Source organism: Henckelia pumila, unplaced genomic scaffold, assembly GCF_033568475.1.
Source record: "Henckelia pumila isolate YLH828 unplaced genomic scaffold, ASM3356847v2 CTG_461:::fragment_3, whole genome shotgun sequence".
Taxonomy (NCBI): Eukaryota; Viridiplantae; Streptophyta; class Magnoliopsida; order Lamiales; family Gesneriaceae; genus Henckelia; species Henckelia pumila.
Genome location: NW_027331831.1, coordinates 14,265,202 through 14,283,739, shown reverse-complemented (window position 1 = coordinate 14,283,739; position 18,538 = coordinate 14,265,202). Strand labels below are relative to the sequence as shown.

Below are 18,538 nucleotides of genomic sequence, written 5' to 3'. Positions count from 1 at the left end.
TCCTTCATACTCACTATTTCCCCTTTAACACGAGATCATTCGGGTTTCGTTTGGACATATACTTAAAAAACGTTTTTAGTGTTTTATAAATGAAAAAAAATTTAAAGTATGTGTTTGAATAAAAATTTTGTAAAATATTTTTGAAAATTAATTTTTAAAAAATATTCTTCAAATATAGTTTTTAAAGAACACTTGAGAAGTGTTTTTAAATGTTTTTAGAATGGAACTATGGAAAGCAAAGATAAACGATATTACTTTTGAAATTTTAAAATATTTTTATATAATAGATCTCCAAACACATTTTTATTCTTAAAACAACTTTTAAATATTTTATAAATTAAATTTTTTTTATAAAAACGTTTTATAAGTACATGTCCAAACAGAGCCCCAGTTATCATTTAATTGGTGTGGCACCTTTTCACATTGATAAGAACGAATCTTATAGAATATTTGACACTCTATTTTGTCGTATTCGTGCTTATCTGACATTTTTGTTCCTAGTTTTGCACATAAATCATCACACTTTCATTGTTTGTAGGTTTGACTGAAATTGGAGGAAGCTTGAATATTAAAGAAGAAGTAAACATCGGGATGCCACATTGGAGTTTGGCCGGTAGACAAGGAAAAAATCATAAGAAGCCAAGAATATTGAAGAAAATCTAATGCACGGACCCTGTAGATGGTTTGGAACAGGGCCATACATCATCAAAACAAGATCGCAAGAAAATTAAATGCACGGAACCAGGTCCGGACCACCTTTCGAACCAAACTCCAGAAGGTGTCTAGGGTCCGTACATGTCGCAGAAAATAATTCCCACTTCGCGCAAAATTTTGCAATGGAAGGAAACTTCGGATTTCAATTGTTTTGGGCAATCTTGGGCGATAATTAAGGAAGAAAATAAGGGGTTTTTTTTTTGAAGGGGGTAATATATAAAAAAAACTAGGGCTCGACTTGAGAGGACTTTTGCCAATTTTTCGGGACGACGGCTAGAGCGTGGGAGAGAGAAGAAGCGAACGACATAAGCAAGATCTGCGCATCATCGTTGAGATTTTCTTATTCTTCTTCACTTATTTTATTCGTCATGAATTCAAACATTATATTTTTGTCTAGTTTTGATTTTATGGAATAGTCATCTTTTGATCGGGGCTACGATAGAGCCAAACTATTGATTTTTGTTCATGTTTAGAATTAATTGATATTTTGATTTATTTTATGTTTATTGAATATTTACACATATTTCTTGCTTTTAATTTGGCCAATTAATTGCATGTTTGTTGTTCAATCTTGACTTGAAAAATAAGAGATCGAAAATAGTTTGGGTATGACTTTGAACCATTTCCCTATTGTCCTTTCACATGCACAGGACTACACCAACAAGTGTGCAGATTTATGGTCCAAGATCGATACATTTACTTCTAAGGAAACTTGGGATGCTTTAAAAGTTATTAGATATGGTGATTTTACCAAGCTGATTGAAGTTTGGCAATATTTTGACGTTGAGGAAGAACATATAGCCAAGCTCAGAGAGGAGCTGGTTGTTCATGAGACAAAGCGTCTGATGTTGTTGGAGGAGGGTGAGTCATGCTTGCTGCGGATGAAGAGATTCAAACCAAGGAGAATCAACTGGTGAGCCAAAAAGATGAGTACCAGGGGTGGAATAAGTTTTTGGTTGATGCAGAGAGCATGAGGGCTGAGTGCATGGTGAAGTGGAAAGATTTTGATGAAGCTCCTTTGAAGTAGTTCCATTTGATGAAAGAAAACAATAGTTCAATCGTTTTTTGTCGTGTTATGCAAACAACTAGGTTCTGCTTTGATTTAAACTGATTTTGCTAGGTTTCAGTGTCTTATGACCAAATGAATCACGATCATGTTTTGAATATGCATGTTTGCAAACACTTATATTACTATCCGTTTGGATCAATGGATCCTTTTAAATGTTACTACTCGTTACTTTTCGTAAAGTATTTTCAACGCACGCTTAGCACCAAAAGTGTCTACTAGCCTAATTTTCTTTATTTATTTACAAGAATACATAGTCATAGTTTGGCTTAATATTTACAAAGATGGCCCTCGTAGACATCTACATTGATTTTAGTTCATGTTCTTCACGCATGCTGAGAACATATTGCTTCAAGTATTTGCCTTTGATGCAACTTTTGTGTAGTTCTCCTTCAACATTTGCCAACCAGTAAGCATTTTCTTCAAGCACTCAATGAAATTTGAATGGTCCTTCTTAATTTTGGAACCATTTACCAAGTTCTATGTCTTTTGCTCCTATGGGTAATATAGCCTTCCAAACAAGATCCCCTTCGTGGAAAAATTTTCTTCTCACTCTCTTTGTAACTTCGAGCCACTTCTTTTTTTGGATCATGAGATTGTTAAGGGCTTGCATCTTCATATCATCAAGATCCTCTAACTCTGTGATCATGGACTCATTGTACAATTCTGGGATCAAGTGGTTCTGCATGACCACTATTAGATATGGGACCATGATTTACATGGGTAATATAGCTTCATGTCTAAAGGCCAATGAGAAGGGACTTACCCCAGTTGCACTTTTTTTAGAGGTTCTGCATGTCCACTGTCCACTTTTTTTGATCAATACCTTGTTAAAATTTTTTGTTTTTCCATTGGCTTGAGGAAAATATGGCGAAGAACAATGTAGTTTGATGTCATAATCCGCTGCAAAATCTTTCACCTCAGATCCTACAAAGATAGTTCCTTGGCCTATAATTATAGACTTTGGTATTCCAAATCGATGTATGATGTGTTCCTTGATAAAATCAATCACATCTTTTTGCTCCGCTTTTTTCAATGGTATCGCTTCTACCCATTTAGTAAAGAAGTCAGTGGTCACAATAATGAAACTATGACCCTTAGATGATGATGGATAGATTTTACTAGGTTCTGCTTTGATTTAAACTGATTTTGCTAGGTTTCGGTGTCTTATGGCCAAATGAATCACGATCATGTTTTGAATATCCATGTTTGCAACAACTTATATTATTATTTGTTTGGATCAATTGACCCTTTTGACTGTTACTGCTCGTTACTTTTTGTAAAGTATTTTCAACGCACACTTAGCACCAAAAGTGGCTATTAGCCTACTTTTCTTTATTTATGTACAAGAATACATAGTTTGACTTAATATTTAAAAATATGGCCCTCGTAGCCATCTACGTTGATTCTTGTTCATGTTCTTCATGCATGCTGGGAACATACTGCTTCAAGTATTTGTCGTTGATGCATATTTTGTGTAGTTCCTCTTCAACACTTGCCAACCAGTAAGCACTTCCATTAAGCACTCAATGAACTTTGAATGGTCCTTCTCAATTTGGGACCATTTACCAAGTTCTCTGTCTTTGTCTTTTGCTCATATAAGTAATATAGCCTTCCAAACACAATCCCCTTCGTGGGAAGATTTTTTTCTCACTCTCTTGTTGTAACTTCGAGCCACTTCTCCTTTTGGATCATGATACTGTTAAGGGCTTGCATCATCATATCATCGAAATCTTTTAACTATGTGATCATGGAATCATTGTACAGTTTTGGGATCAAGTGGTTCTGCATGGCCACTATTAGATATGGTACCATGATTTACATGGGTAATATAGCTTCATGTCTAAAGGCCAATGCGAAGGGACTTACCCCAGTAGCACTTCTTTTAGAGGTTCTGCATGTCCACTGTCTCGAACAATAATCTAGGCCAGTCCCTTGTATTATCTTTCATCATTCTCTGTAAAATTTTGATCAATACCTTGTTAAAAGCTTCTGTTTTTTCATTGAATTGAGGATAATATGGCGAGGAACAATGTAGTCTGATGTCATAATTCACTACAAATCTTTCACCTCAGATCCTACAAACATAGTTCCTTGGTATGTAATTATAGAATTTGGTATTCCAAAATCCAAATCGATGTATGATGTGTTCCTTGATGAAATCAATCACATCTTTTTACATCGTTTTTTTTCAATGGTATTGCTTCTACCCATTTAGTAAAGAAGCCAGTTGCCACAATAATGAAACTATGGTTCTTAGATGATGATAGATAGATTTTACCAGTTAAGTCAATGGCCCATCCCCGAAATGGTCATGGCTTCACAATTGCATATATTTCATCTACAGGAACCCGTTGAATATTTCCATGTTTTTGGCAAGGTTGACATCTTTTGGAGTACTTAATGCAATCCTTCAACATTGATGTACAATAGTATCTATGTCTTCTCACGAGCCATCGCATTTTGATCTCTGATTGGTGAGCACCACATACTCCTTCATGCACATGTTTCATGACTTCCAATGCCTTGGGAAACCCGATGCATCGCAACAACAATCCATCTATCCCTTTTTCTGTACAATTCCCTTCAACTAATAAATAGTTGAGAGATTTCATCTTCAAACCATATGAGATTGACTTTTCATGGGACTGTAGAGCTTCCTTCAATTCTTCTCTCAAATCACCTGCCAAATTAACATCCAAATTGAAAGTTTCTACGTGTAATCCCCTTTGGTTGATGGAGGGATGATTTTTCTTCAGTATAAGCACCAATCGGTGAGTAAGCTTCTCAGAAAACTTCAATCCATAGGCAATTTGGGCTAGTTCATTGGCCTCCCAGTTTTGTTGTTTTGGAACATACTGAAAATTAATTTCCTTGAAGTCATCAGCCAGCTGTGAAGCGGTTGTAAAATATGAGGCCAAAGAAAAACTGGTGCACTTGTATTCACCAACAACTTGTCAAAGCACCAACTGTGAATCTCCAATTACTAGGACACTATTTTCTTGAAAATCTTTGAGGACCTCCAATCCAATCACAAGTGTCTCGTACTCCGCTTGGTTGTTGGTGCATGGGAAGGCCAAGTTAAAGGAAAACGTTGTTTTCACTCCAGTGGTCGACATGATCACCACTCCTACACCTGCAGTTCCTTCTGTACTTGACCCATAAAATTTCAGTATTAATGGTTGCACTTCTATCCCATAGACGGGGATCTCCACTTCCTCTGGTATTGACTCATCCGAACCTGGATGGTGAGCTAAAAATCTGCAATGGCTTGTCCTTTCATGAACTTTTGGGGATAATGAACCAAAGTGAACTATGCTAAAGCTAATGACCATTTACCTACTCTCCCTGACAACACTGGTCTATTGATCATATACTTTATCAAATCATTTTTTGACACAACAAATATTGTTGACTGAATTAAATAGTGTCTCAACTTAGTACATGCATAGAACAATTTTAAACATAACATTTCAATTGTAGAGTATTTGCATTCCCCATCATTAAGTGAACGACTCAAATAATATATAGTCTTTGTTTTCCCTCATCATTATTTTGGGCTAATAAACATCCTATTGATTTGGAGCGGCTGCAATATATAATTTCAAAGGAACTCCATACCTTGGAGGCATCAAGATTGGTGGTTTGGAGAGATACTCCTTTATCTTTTTGAAGACCTCTTGATGATGAGATCCACATACAAATGCCTCGGTGTCCTTGAGTTTCAACAGCGGAGAGAACTCTTGAGTTTTCCCTACCAAGTTGGAAATGAACCTTCTCAAATAGTTTACCTGGACAAGGAACCGTTGTAATTTCTTTTTGTTACATGGGGGTTTGGCCTCCATGATTACTTTGGAATTATTTTGATTCACGTCCATGCCTCTCTGGTGCACCAAGAAACCCAAGAAGTTCCATGCTTTAACCCCAAAGGCACATTTCAATGGATTCAATTTGACGTCATGGTTCCTCATTCGCTCAAAACTATTCTTCAAATGATCTAAATGATCCTCCACATTTTTTGACTTCACCACAATATCATCAATGTAAACCTAAATGAAGTGGTTGATCATATCATGGAAGATGACATTCATTGCTCGTTGGTATGTTGCACCAGTATTCTTAAGACCAAATGGCATTACAAGTCATTTGAAAGTGCCAATAGCTCCTGGACATCTGAATGCAGTTTTTGTTGTGTCTCCTTCAGAAATATTTATTTGGTTGTACCTGGAATATCCATCCATGAACGATAGTAGTTCATTGTTGGACACTAAATCTACAAGTATGTCAGCTATGGGCATCAAATAAACATCCTTCGGAGTGGCTCGATTGAGGTCCCTTAAATAAATACAGAATATCAATTTCCCATTTTTTCACTACAGGAACTACATTTGACAGCCACTCTGTGTATCTGATTGGTCTGATGAACCCCAATTTCAACAGCTTCTCTATCTTTTCTTTCACTTTTGCCTCCACTTCCTTGGACATTCTCCTCGCGGGCTGTTTGTAGGGCTTGAAATCATCTTTGTTTGGGGAGAAGATGTTCCACCAGTTTCCGATCTAACCCAGGTATATCCTCATAACTCCAGGCGGAGAAATCTTTGAATTCTGTCAGCAGTTCCTTCAACTTGATTTTGAATTCATCATCTATCAAGGAACTTATGTACACAGGTCGTGGATTATCCAAGTCTCCCAGGTTCACTTCCTCTAGTGGGTCCTGTACCTGGGGTTGGTGATCCTCCATCTGCGATGGCTCCAATGCAAGATCCTCCTATTATAGTTCCTCGAAAGGATTAGGTTCCTCTTCATAGATGATCTCAGAACCATTTACTTCCAATATCAAATTCCCTCTTGCCAAGTACACTATCTGATGCACATGTGCCCTCTTAATGGCGGTCGCAATTGCCTCCATCTCTATCTTTGAACTCAATAATCAACATCTTAGATGAGTGGCTGGATCATTGGCCTAGGAGGCGCAATGACAGTTGTTTTTAGGAGTCTGCCAAACATTTCATTGGTTCCCAATGTCTCTATATATACAGAGTTGGGTTGTCCATATTTATTATTTCCATGGAATTTAATTGGACCAAAATCACAATTTTAGTACCTGGATTCAACCACACTTGAATTGGTTTAGAAAGGTTTGGAATCTTCTTATACAATCTCTACATCATCGACCTTCCATAAGATCAGAAACTGGTGCATCGACGTTGACATGTCATGATTTTCATGTATACAGTCCCGAACTAATAAGGCCTGGAAATTTGCAGAAGAGTTCACCACGAAAAATTTTGAAATAGAATTTTTAATCCCCAACCAATACCTTTGCAGGGAACACTCCAATAGTTTTGGTGGCTTTCCCTGTGAATGTTGTTACAGAGACCTCCATTGGAACGAGATCTGTTTCTTCCTTCCCAAGGTTCCTAAATACCCTCAGTGGCAAAATATTCAATGCGAAACCATTACAATTAATACCCTTGAGATTTGTTGACCATTCACATGTGCCTTGATGTATAATGTTCTAATATGTTTGGTCATTTCGATGGAAGTATTTTCTATCACCACTCACTTTGGCTTATGTAGTTCCCCTCCTTGTATGCTCACACCACTGCATGGTTCCCTGGAGAATTCTTTCTTGCCATCTTCCTGCATTGGTTCCATTGAACTGGCAGCTTCCTCCGTGGACTTCAACATATCAGGTAGTATCACAAATTCAGTGACACAATCCACTGATATGGTGAACTACTTGGAAACTAACATGTTTTTTGGTACTTGGTTCTTCCTCGAACAACAAGTCATCATCATCAAACTCTTCGTCATCGGTTGACTTTCAACCAAAATTGCTCTTGTTTGGCATTGAAGATTCACTATTAGTTCCACGTGCCCTTGATTTCTCCCTCAGAAGTCTCCTATTTTGAGTCCATGTGAGTGGTAGAGGGAATTTCTTGTGATGCACCAAATGTCATTTTCCATCAGGTTGCACATTGGTTGGAACCATGAATCTATGTTTGTTTCTCCCTGTGGTCTAGACCTTTAGACAGTGGTTCACCTGTGTGGATGATGGTACATGTGCTTGAGTTACCATTTTAGTTCCTCGAGATACCACTTGGTTGCCCCCGAGTGTACTTTCCTTGGACCTTTGAAAGATTTCCCTGGCCATTGGCTCTTGGTCTTTTTTGTATATTCATGGGTTATATATCTGTTTCTCCAGGCATATTGGATGACCTTGTCAGTGTATTTCTCTTCTTTGATCTCAAATATCATGTTCCTAGGGACCCAACATATCTTTATCATCCTCTTGGGGCCCATCCCTTTGTCTCGTTGGTTTTCCCTCCTTTGAGTAATGATACTCCTCAAATCTGAGGTGCTGACATTCACTTGTGCAACATAAGGAAAAGGATCCTTGTCAATCAGTACAATTTTCTTTTCATCAGGAAACTTCAGTACTCCCTTATTGATTATATCTTGGATGATGTTCTTAAATGCCCAACAAGAATTGGTATTATAATTGAAGGAATTATGGTACTTACAGTATTCCTTCCCTTTCAATTCCTCCTTCTTAGGAACCTGATGATCTGCAAGAAATGTGACAAACTTCACCTTGACAAGGAATTCAAAGATCTTCTCTGTCTTTAACACATCAAAAGTGAACTGAGTGTGGTTCTGACCCTGAATCACTAATGAACTTAGTTTGACGATATCACCAGCTTTGCGCTTCAGAGATGGGCATATAAAGGAACCAGATTTGCAAACTTATGCTAATGTAACATTCTCCACATCCTGATAGTAGGAACCGAAAATGGTTTTGTAGTGACCCTGTTTTGAATCACCTACTAACTAGCAGTCTTAAGCATGCAAGCAGCTTAATTAAAATATAATTAATTAACATAGTAAAACTTACGAAAACATATATCATAATATACATAAACCGGCAGAACACAACCGATACTAAACCCAAAATATAGTGATACAACCATATTAAAATGTAGACAATAAAACTAAAATGTATTATTATACAGCTATATCAAATTCTGTTGTATAATATACACTCTGACAGCTCCTCCCCTCTAAAACTGCCTTGAACCTCTTGCTCTGTCCAACCTGGAATCTGTCCCGTCGAATGGGGTGTCCAAGATAATAACAAGGACATGAGCGATTAACGCCCAGTACGTAAACATGAGTAAACATATAAATATGATGCATGCAAACGTGATGAATAGGTATCGGGTCATCCATCAAATCATGCTCAGAAAGGCTCCATAAGTGTAGTATCATCTAGGAATCAGACCGCGGGGTACATCCACACTCGTCTAGATCACCGTAGTATCAGTTTCCGCTCATGCGGTATCTCCCGGTGTCAGACAATATAAACAGGTGTAGAGCTGAGCGGCTCTACTAACATGGCTCTCAAAGGAAATAGGCTCAACATGTATGTGCACATGATATATTAATATAAAAACAGTAAAACATATCTCATGCTACATAATCATGTCACGTAAAATGCAACATATAAACATGCATACTCGCTGGCTATCTCAGTCAATATTTATGTACCTTCTACGTGATAGTTCGACAGGACCTAAATTCCAAGCCTACAACCAAATATTTATTGTATCATTAATCATGATCTACAAGTCTTAACTAAGCTAACAGATACTCCTATTTCTTAATAAGATTCCTGGACCATAACTTCGTCCGTAGTTAGCCCGTTGATTTCAAAACCCTGTGTTTGAAATTATATCCCAAAACTTCGAAACAATTTCAAACAACTAAACCAAATCAACTCAACACTCATCGGCGGACGGTGGTGGCGGTACGACTGGAAATTTACAGTCACCAGAATCGTGAGTTTTCTACACAATATTTACATCAAAATGAAGCTTATGATGTAAGGAACAAAACCCATCAATCAATTTCAAGTTACCAACAACGTACGACAATGAAAGGTGACGGCGAAGTGGTGGCTGTCAAAAAATGGGTTTCGTCGGGTCGCGCTAAAAATAGGAAAAATGGGTGTCAATAGGTAGCTCTCGTCGCAAGGATTTCAACCGTATATTTGGTTTTGAGTTTCGACGACCGAAGATGGCAAAACGTGGTGGCGATGAGAAGAGAGAAAAGTTTGACGGGGAGAGAGAAAGAGAACACGCAAAGATGGTGATGTGATGGGGAGAGAGGTAGGGTAATAATGTGATATATATGTATATATGTATATCACAATATCATATGTGTACACGTGTTTAAATGTGTGTACTTTTTTTATTCATTTGCGCTTAAAACTTGACCCAATATAAATTATTTAAACTCATGTGTGCTATAAAAATCACATATGTATTTTAATATTGTCTATAAACCAAAATTTACGAATACATATTTTTAACACACAAATCAATTATTTTTAATCTCATTTAATCCCTTGGTCACGTACTTAGTAACCTTTAATCATGATTAATATTTAATTAACTTAAAATAGGGTACGTGTTACTACAGATTTTCTTTCTCCATGATTCTTCTTGTAGTAGTTTTCCATACTCGGCCATCGAGGCAATTTCATAGAATCATGGAATTCATTTCCTTGGGACTTCTTTCTTAACTCAAAGTCCAACCCTCTTTGTGTCAATTTGATAAATTCAGGTTCTGGAAAGAACACCTTGCAATGGCTCTTCATCTATTTGAAACGTTCAATGAACAACTGTGTCGTTTCCCCTGAATTTTGTGTTAACCTAGATAGATCAGCAATGCAAGTTTCTGGCTCAGTTCTAACACTTTCTCCAGTTCCTTCCAAGTGTAAATGGAGTTCCTTGGCAGTTGAGTATACCATGTGAACATTGTCTCAGTTAAAGTGTTCGGGAACAATCTCATCTTGAAGAATGGAAAATTCTCATAGTTGGCCAATGTTCCACACCTTTATGGTGAACTGTGTTATATGCTCTATAGATGACTGGCCATCATCTCCTGAAAAGAGTATGAAATCAGGTACCTTGAAACTCTTAAGGTACGGATTATTAATGTCGATGATCTATGGGTAAGGCTTGTGGAACTCAGGCCTAGTCACTGGCCTAATTCCTGGTCCATGCAGGTCCTACAACATCTCTTATATTAGTTCCTGATCCACTGCTGGTGGCCCATTAATGGATTATGATAATTGGTTGCCCCCCGAATATTCAAAATAGGATATGGGCGAGCATATGATTCATTATAGATCCCAGGTTGTGTTCCAGGGTTGGTAACTGCAAAACTTTGAATGATGGGTGCCTTACCACTGACTTTCTGGTTTGGTGGAATTTCCCCCACAGTTCATCTTATCTTTTGTTAGGGGAGTGTACCTGTCATTCTGATGGCCAGATCCAAAGTTTTCGGGGTGACGATATCACCAGCCGGGGAACCTCCACTAGATCTTCCACCTTCATTGGATTTGTGGCTCTCATCAGCAGACCTCTTTCAGTTAACTGTTTGCTCCTAAGACTTTTTTAGTGACTTTTGGCGCAGATTCTCTACTAATCTTGATTCTACTAATCTCACCTCTTATATAACTCATGGCGAAGATAATCAGTTTATGTGCCTCCTCCATGCGTTCCATGCTTACTAGCAACCATTAGATCTGTAGTGACCCTTACCGAGATTACCTACTAATCAGAAACTTAAGCATGCACTTAACTTAATTAAAACAATAAACCCGAACAAACTGCGGAAGTAATAAACATTATACAATTTCAAGGAAAGAAATATGCAAATACCCAAATAATCATACAACCATATCGAATAATTTATTATCCCAATGTAACAAAATAAAACCCTAGGCAAAAATCCCAGCTGGCCATCCACTACTTAGTCCCTTCTGGATCCACCCGCCTCATCCAATCGCAAACCTGCCCCATGAAATAGGGTATCTAGATACACAAAGTACGAGACATGAGCATAAAACTCTCAACACAAGAGTATGAGTATACCACATTATATAAATACATGAATGCAAGTGTACCGCCTACTAAAACTAGAGGCCAAAGATCAGATAACAAAGACAGACCGGGATATGGCATGTAGCACGCTGTGCCGTCACCTTAGGAGATGGCTCCCATACCAAATACCAGTGGATACTTTGGACCCAAATCGATGAAAGTACATCCACTAACAGGATAGGGTAAAACCTTACTACCAGACATCTCAAAAGAGATAGCTCAATATGCAAATGCATGCATCATAAAATCATGTCATATAAATCATGCAGTCACATAATACATGCATACTCAGTCAGGATATCTCGAATAGTACTTTTGTACCTCAAATAAAGGCAAGCTCTACCAGCTCTAAGTCCGCGCCTACAGCCCGCGCTACAATGCCAAATGGCACTAATATCATTATAGTGCTCTAAAAGTCTTAACTAGACTATAGCATACTCCCTATTTACTATAAAGAGCCAAAGCTATATATGCGTCCGTCGTCAGCCTTTTGCTGCTTGCATCAAAACTAGGCCACAGCTCCGTTACGACGCCCGGACCGGGCTGCCGCTTCAGGATTCCCCAAAGGAAGCCTAGATCTCCTTAGATCTAAGTTAGAAGACTAAGGAATCGAGAGAAGAGAGGTGATTGGTGCGTCTGAAAATGAGGCTCGGCATCCCTATTTATAAATGGAGTTCGGACCGTCCGAACCCCTCTTCGGAGCCTCCGAACAAGTTCGAACCATCCGAACTTGACTTTGGAGCGTCCAAAGTCACATCAACACGTCAGCCGTGACGTCATATTGCTGACGTAACCAATGAAAAAATACTTGATCCCGATCGGACCGTCCAAACCTGCCGACGGAGCATCCAAATACGTTCGGAGCCTCCAATCTTGGCTTCGGAGCGTCCAAACTTAGGGTTCATAATTGTGATTAGTTTCTTAATTACTTTACTTGGTTACGGGCTACTACAAGATCCATATCTTCGAACTTTTTTGAGACCATAGAATCAACATGTTCAGAACGAACCATCAACATATCTACAATGCTACCAGATCCTCCTTCGCCAGTTTTATTGTTCTTTTCAATATGTCATATGCTAAACAATATTCTTAGGAGCATCAACATGAGGAACATAGTCTCCAAATTTGTCATCCTGCTACAATAGTTTCTCATCACCCTTCTCAATATTCTTGCGGTTCTTCGGTGACATGGTCCCACTGGGTGTGCCAAAATTATGTTTGCACACAAAAATTGGCGAGTGGGAGGTGTTGCGGGCGTGCCAGGAACTGGCGTTCCAAAATGATAATAAAATAAAAAATAAAAAATAAAATTCTAAAACAAGCAAAAATGAGCCCGGTTTTACTAGGGGTGCAAATGAACCAAACATGTTCGTGAGCTTTACGAGCCCGCTCGATAAATATTTGATTCGTATTCGAGCTTGTCGAACTCGAGCCGAATTCGAACATGTTCGAACTTTTTTTCGAGCCGAGCTCGAGCCGAAATTACTCTGTTCGATAGTTCACGAATAGTTCGCGAACCTTAATATTTAATTAATATAATATAATTATATAATAAATATATATACATTTCGAACTTTTTCGAGCTTTTCGAGCTTTTCAAACCATAATATCCGAATAGTTCACGAATAGGTTTGAATATTTTGAACCGAACTCGAACTTCATTTCGAGCCGAGCTCGAGCCAAAATATTTGAAATTATCGAACTTCGAATCGAGCTCGAACTCGAATATACTCTTATCGAGCCGAATTTGAGCCTTAAAATTTTATCATTATTCGGCTCGATTCGGTTTGTTTGCACCCCTAGGTTTTATCGTCGGTCTCAGTTACACCGGTTAAGCATCAAAGAACATGAGAAATAAATTGAAAGAAAATTATTAATAGTCATCGAAATATTAGCGTCGCCACTATGAAATCAAATAGGGACAAAAAATTGACATAAAACATAAAATATGTTGCTGGACATTACGAGGAACTAAGAAAAAGTGCTGGAAATGTGCGCTGGAATTTCCAAAAAAAAAAAATACAAGAAAGATGATGTTTCAAAAATCTGCAGAAATATTTGCTGAAAATTGAGAACTTTTGGAGCTTGATTTGTTGTGATTTTTTTTGTGAATCCTTGTTGATTTCCGACGTCTGCTTTTTCTTTGCTAATTGGAACAACTTCCCACAACTCCACCCTCTCATCATAGGTCACATTTCTCTCCCACTATGTAATGATTAAATTTTGACTGGGTCTTACTTTCATGCTCCCAATTTCGATTTGATGCTACAAACTTGAGGCTTAGACTTCTATTTTTTATGGGTTGAAGACGGTTGGGTTGCAAAACCTTCAGAAATTGGGTCGAGTGAGTTCGTTTTGATTTTGGCTGAAAATTACTTTTATTTTGGGATAAACAAAATATACGAGATGTATTGTTCTTCATCATTTTTTTCGGTGTTATCTTATCAATTAAGAGGTGCTTCTGGTTGTGTATATCTTGTGTATCAACATTAGACACATTATTCTGGTTTTCGATTAACTAGTGTTTTTTTTTACTTTTACTAATTATATTATATTTTCTGCTACACTAAACCAAGATCCTGGCTCCGTCCCTACTTAAAAACACATACGGACAAGGGGTGTGCACTTAAAAATTTTAAAAAATATACGTGAGATTTGAAACATAAATTGTTAATAAACATTATTTTGTCATATGTGGTTTTTAGCGATTAATCTTTATATTTTTTCACAATTTTGCTGAACCTAAAAATAGAAATTGTAACACAAGATATACGAGATAAAACTTAAGTTTCAAAATTATTTTCAGTCCATTAGGGAAAAAGAGAAGTGACGATTGAAATTTTAAAGATTGAAGGATTGGTTTCAATCATGGGCTATTAGTTGGGCCACCAGGCAACTTTCAACATCTGTGTGAAAAACCATTGGAGAAATTCGAAAAAAAGAAGGAAAACTTTGTGATATTCTAGCTTTCAAATCATGCATCATTGTTCATATATTTTCTAGTTTCTTTCAATTTTTTTTGTAATTCTATGTACACATACCAATTGTTATGCAAGTGGATATCAATGTTGAAAAATGGCTACTCGGGCTTAACAAATGGGAAATTAGCTTAATGGAATAGAAGGCAAAGATCGATGATCTAAGAAAATAGAGAACTTTGAATTTGACAACTATTCCTCTCTAATGTTTGAAATAATTAATTTCTTCAATGAACATATTTTCGCTTTCAAATGATTTGGGATGTTCAGAGACAAATTTTTTGGAGTAAGATTTTTGGATCTTATGTGTCTCACGTGCAAGCTTTTGACCATTTAGTTTAACCATCAAATTGACGGAAGAACTTGAATGAGAGAAAAAATTAAACGTTTGATACTAAATCGACACAAAAAATTTATTTGGAACTGAACCAGAAATAACTCCAAACAAATGGGACTAAATCATAAATTTTCCTCTAGATGGGAGCAGAAATGTATAAGTCGTGGAAGAGGTTACGTGACAGCGGTAGTGTCGTTTCAAGGCTAATGTCACATATTAGTTACATCATATTACATTCTAGTTTAATCGATTAGGTAGTACTGGATAGATGAATTTGAGATAATTAATTTTAATTATGTTGATTTCCATGTTTTTACTCTCTTGAATAGACAAAATTCCATAAAATCTTTCAATTTAAAGAACGTAAATTTTTATTTTAAAATATTTCACGCTGGCATGACAAATTATCATTTTATTTATTTTTGTTTTTCGATAAAGTGTTTGGTTCCCTGAAACAAAAACAATCAATCTAATACAAATTTTTTTCTCAATTTTCTCCTTTATGTATTTCAATTTTCAAACACATGAATATAAAGTTTTAAGAAAGTAGCGCACAAACTACAAATCTAAAGATCAAAATTTGCGACCTCCACTAGAAAATGATAGTTTTGTCACTGTCGTCACTTAGCATACGGCCTCCCAAAGTTAACATTCTGGATCTGCCCCTGCTCGGACGAGTTTTTTTCACGTCTATTATGCAAGAAGTTGCTTCATTAATGTCCTTTGTAGTGGATTCCGATGGCTCTGGCTTAACCACAACTAATTCCTTGGTTCCTGTAGAGGATCTCGACTCGGCATCGGATTCCTTGGAAGGACCTGGCAGGAGCATGGCCCCAAGATCGATCTCGTTTACGGGTATAAAATTGTATTTTTGATAAATGAACAAATCATCGTACAAATGGTTCTCTTTTTTTGTTTGTGTTGATGAACTTGTCTTGCACTTTTTTGACATGTCTTAGCAGATTAAAAAAAATTTCTATTGACGATGGAGTAAACTTCAAGGAGAAGCCTGAATTCACACAAATTAGAACAAGAAAACAAAGAAACTTTCACCATAAATCTTAAAGATCATCTAACCTCAAGCGCTATAATACACACACACACACACACACTATAAGGAATTAGTTTCCTACCACAATTATAATCAGAGCTGCCAATCGATTAGAATACGAATTCGAATGATATCAAGTTTATATATTCTGATGTAAAGTTTAATTTAAATTTAAAATGAAAAATATATATTTTTAATGAATTACGAGGAGTTTTAGATAAGATTTTTAAAATCATATAAGATATCATATAGATAAAATAATCTTATCTTTGTATTTTCAATTAGATGTTACTTTTGCTAGAATAAAATATAACAAAACTCAAGTACAAAACTATTAGATAAAAAAAATCTTACCCGACTACAAATATTATTTGAAGTAAAGAGATTTAGGGTGCGCTTAGTTCGTGTGATGAAATTAAAGAAGGATAGATTATATCAATGATTATAAGAAATATTGTGTTGTGGTGTGATAAATTATATTGTGTTTGATTTGGTGGGATTATAATTATGTATTATTAAAAAATAAATGTACATTATCCAAAGTACCCTTGATTAATTTTTAAAATTACGGATGGCAATGATAGCCCAACACCAGTTGTCCACACAATTCATTGAATGCCCATCATCGACTCAAGTTATCTTGTCAAATCGTTGCAAGGATTTATCCTCCGGTGCTCCAACAATAGCGTTCGGTGAGTAGCCGCTTCTTACCTCTGTCATCTGTGAAATAAATTAGGATTTCCCAGAATCAATGTATATTTTTGGATCCGTGTGATTTATGAGTGTATGTGTTGCTTTTATTCGACATCCCTTTGTAAATATATAACGTTTTTGTCTCATTTTCAGCTTGTCAATGTATTAGCATCAGATTCAATGGGAAGAAAATTTTGAATTCTATGGTCTTATTTACAGTTTTGAATACCTGTACGTAATTTGTTTGGATTTTGTTTTTGAACACAACATTATCTTGATTTCTTTACATGAGTTATCATATCTATAGCATTAAAGCGATTTTTGAATTTCCTTGACAACTATGTAAATGACACGATTTAAAACTTTGGAAAATTAATAAATCATATTATGATGCAGCATTTTCCGCAGCCTCACATGTCAAACATTTGTAAGTACATATTTTTTTGGGTTTAACATGTATTCATAATTTTAACAACTTTCATTAATCTTCTACTGATATGTTTCTAATTTAATTTTTATTTATTTTTATTGTATGAAGAACCTTCAACGGGCAGTTATAATTAAATTGCAGTCAATAGTATCAAACGGTGCTTATTAATTAGTACATGAGTTTTCTTGAAGCTCTTCCTATCCGTTGTTGATTTAATTGTTATATAGACTCTTTTCCACAAAAATAATAGTTTGATTGTGTAAAATATTATTGTTCTGATAGTTAAATAGTAATGTATATATGACTTAAGCTGATAATCTTTCAATAGCACTATGGCAAATTGTACAAACACAATGTCCTAAATTTTAGTTCTAATGTGGATTCTATCCTTTCCTAAATTCATTTTAACCGTATCAAATTAACCTTAATTTCCTATTGTAGTTAATATGGACTCGCTAAATCCACCACAATGTGAGTGTGGGAATGGTTTGATGGTTTTACGATAAGCTGGATAGTTTTCTACATAACCTGAAAAATTTTACTACATATGTCCAGCCTCTCTCAACCACCCAAAGAAATTTATAATGATGAATACCATCGATTCCAAGACGTATCCAATTTTCAAGCAACATCAACATGAAGTGCATCAGTAGGTGGACCAACTACCAAATATGTTAACAAAAAAAGAGTAACCAATGATTCACGACATGAAGATTCATCATTCAATGCTGAGACTGAGTCCAGCTCACTCTTGCACTCTGACATACCCAAACGTGTTTGTCCAACTCCAACGTTCACCGTAGAGGAAATATGTTGTTGTTTTGGCTTCATTTCCTCGATTCTTTGGTCTTCCTTCTACTAATCTTGCTTATTGTTATCTTGTTCAAGTAATTACATAAGCTTATGACAATGCCATGCGTTAGACTAGTATGTTGCATTAGTTGTGCGTAGTGTATTTTTTACCATGACACTTGCTTCTATGCTAACCTTTGTGATTGTTAGATGTGTCATGGTTGTTTCTTATGGTAATATATGTTTGAGGTAACGGTTATTTTGAACCATGAAGTAATTTTTTGTATTATGTATGCATTTATATTGTCCAACTACTTGGTTCTTATGACTTTTTTAATATAATATAATAATTATTAGAATCAGAATTTATTTACCAAGTCACTTTTTATGATTCACATCAGTCATTCTTCAATTTGATGTGAGAGAGACTTTAGTCTATAAATTAATGTGGTAGTTGTGGAAGGTGCATGTGGTTGTAAATGCTCCATTTATTACTTCTACCTCAAACATTCTATATAAGG

The 18,538-nt window shown here is 36.3% G+C and overlaps 1 protein-coding gene across 1 annotated transcript; it reads right to left on the bottom strand.

The window, feature by feature from the left end:
• Positions 1–4,092: 4,092 nt before the first annotated feature.
• Positions 4,093–6,265, bottom strand: LOC140872043 (uncharacterized). Its single transcript, XM_073274779.1, has 4 exons — positions 6,158–6,265; positions 5,402–5,829; positions 4,747–5,041; positions 4,093–4,671 (listed from the first exon to the last, which is right to left on the bottom strand). Exons 1-4 carry the CDS (start codon positions 6,263–6,265, stop codon positions 4,093–4,095), a joined length of 1,410 nt encoding a protein of 469 aa, XP_073130880.1.
• Between the last annotated feature and the right edge of the window lie 12,273 nt (positions 6,266–18,538).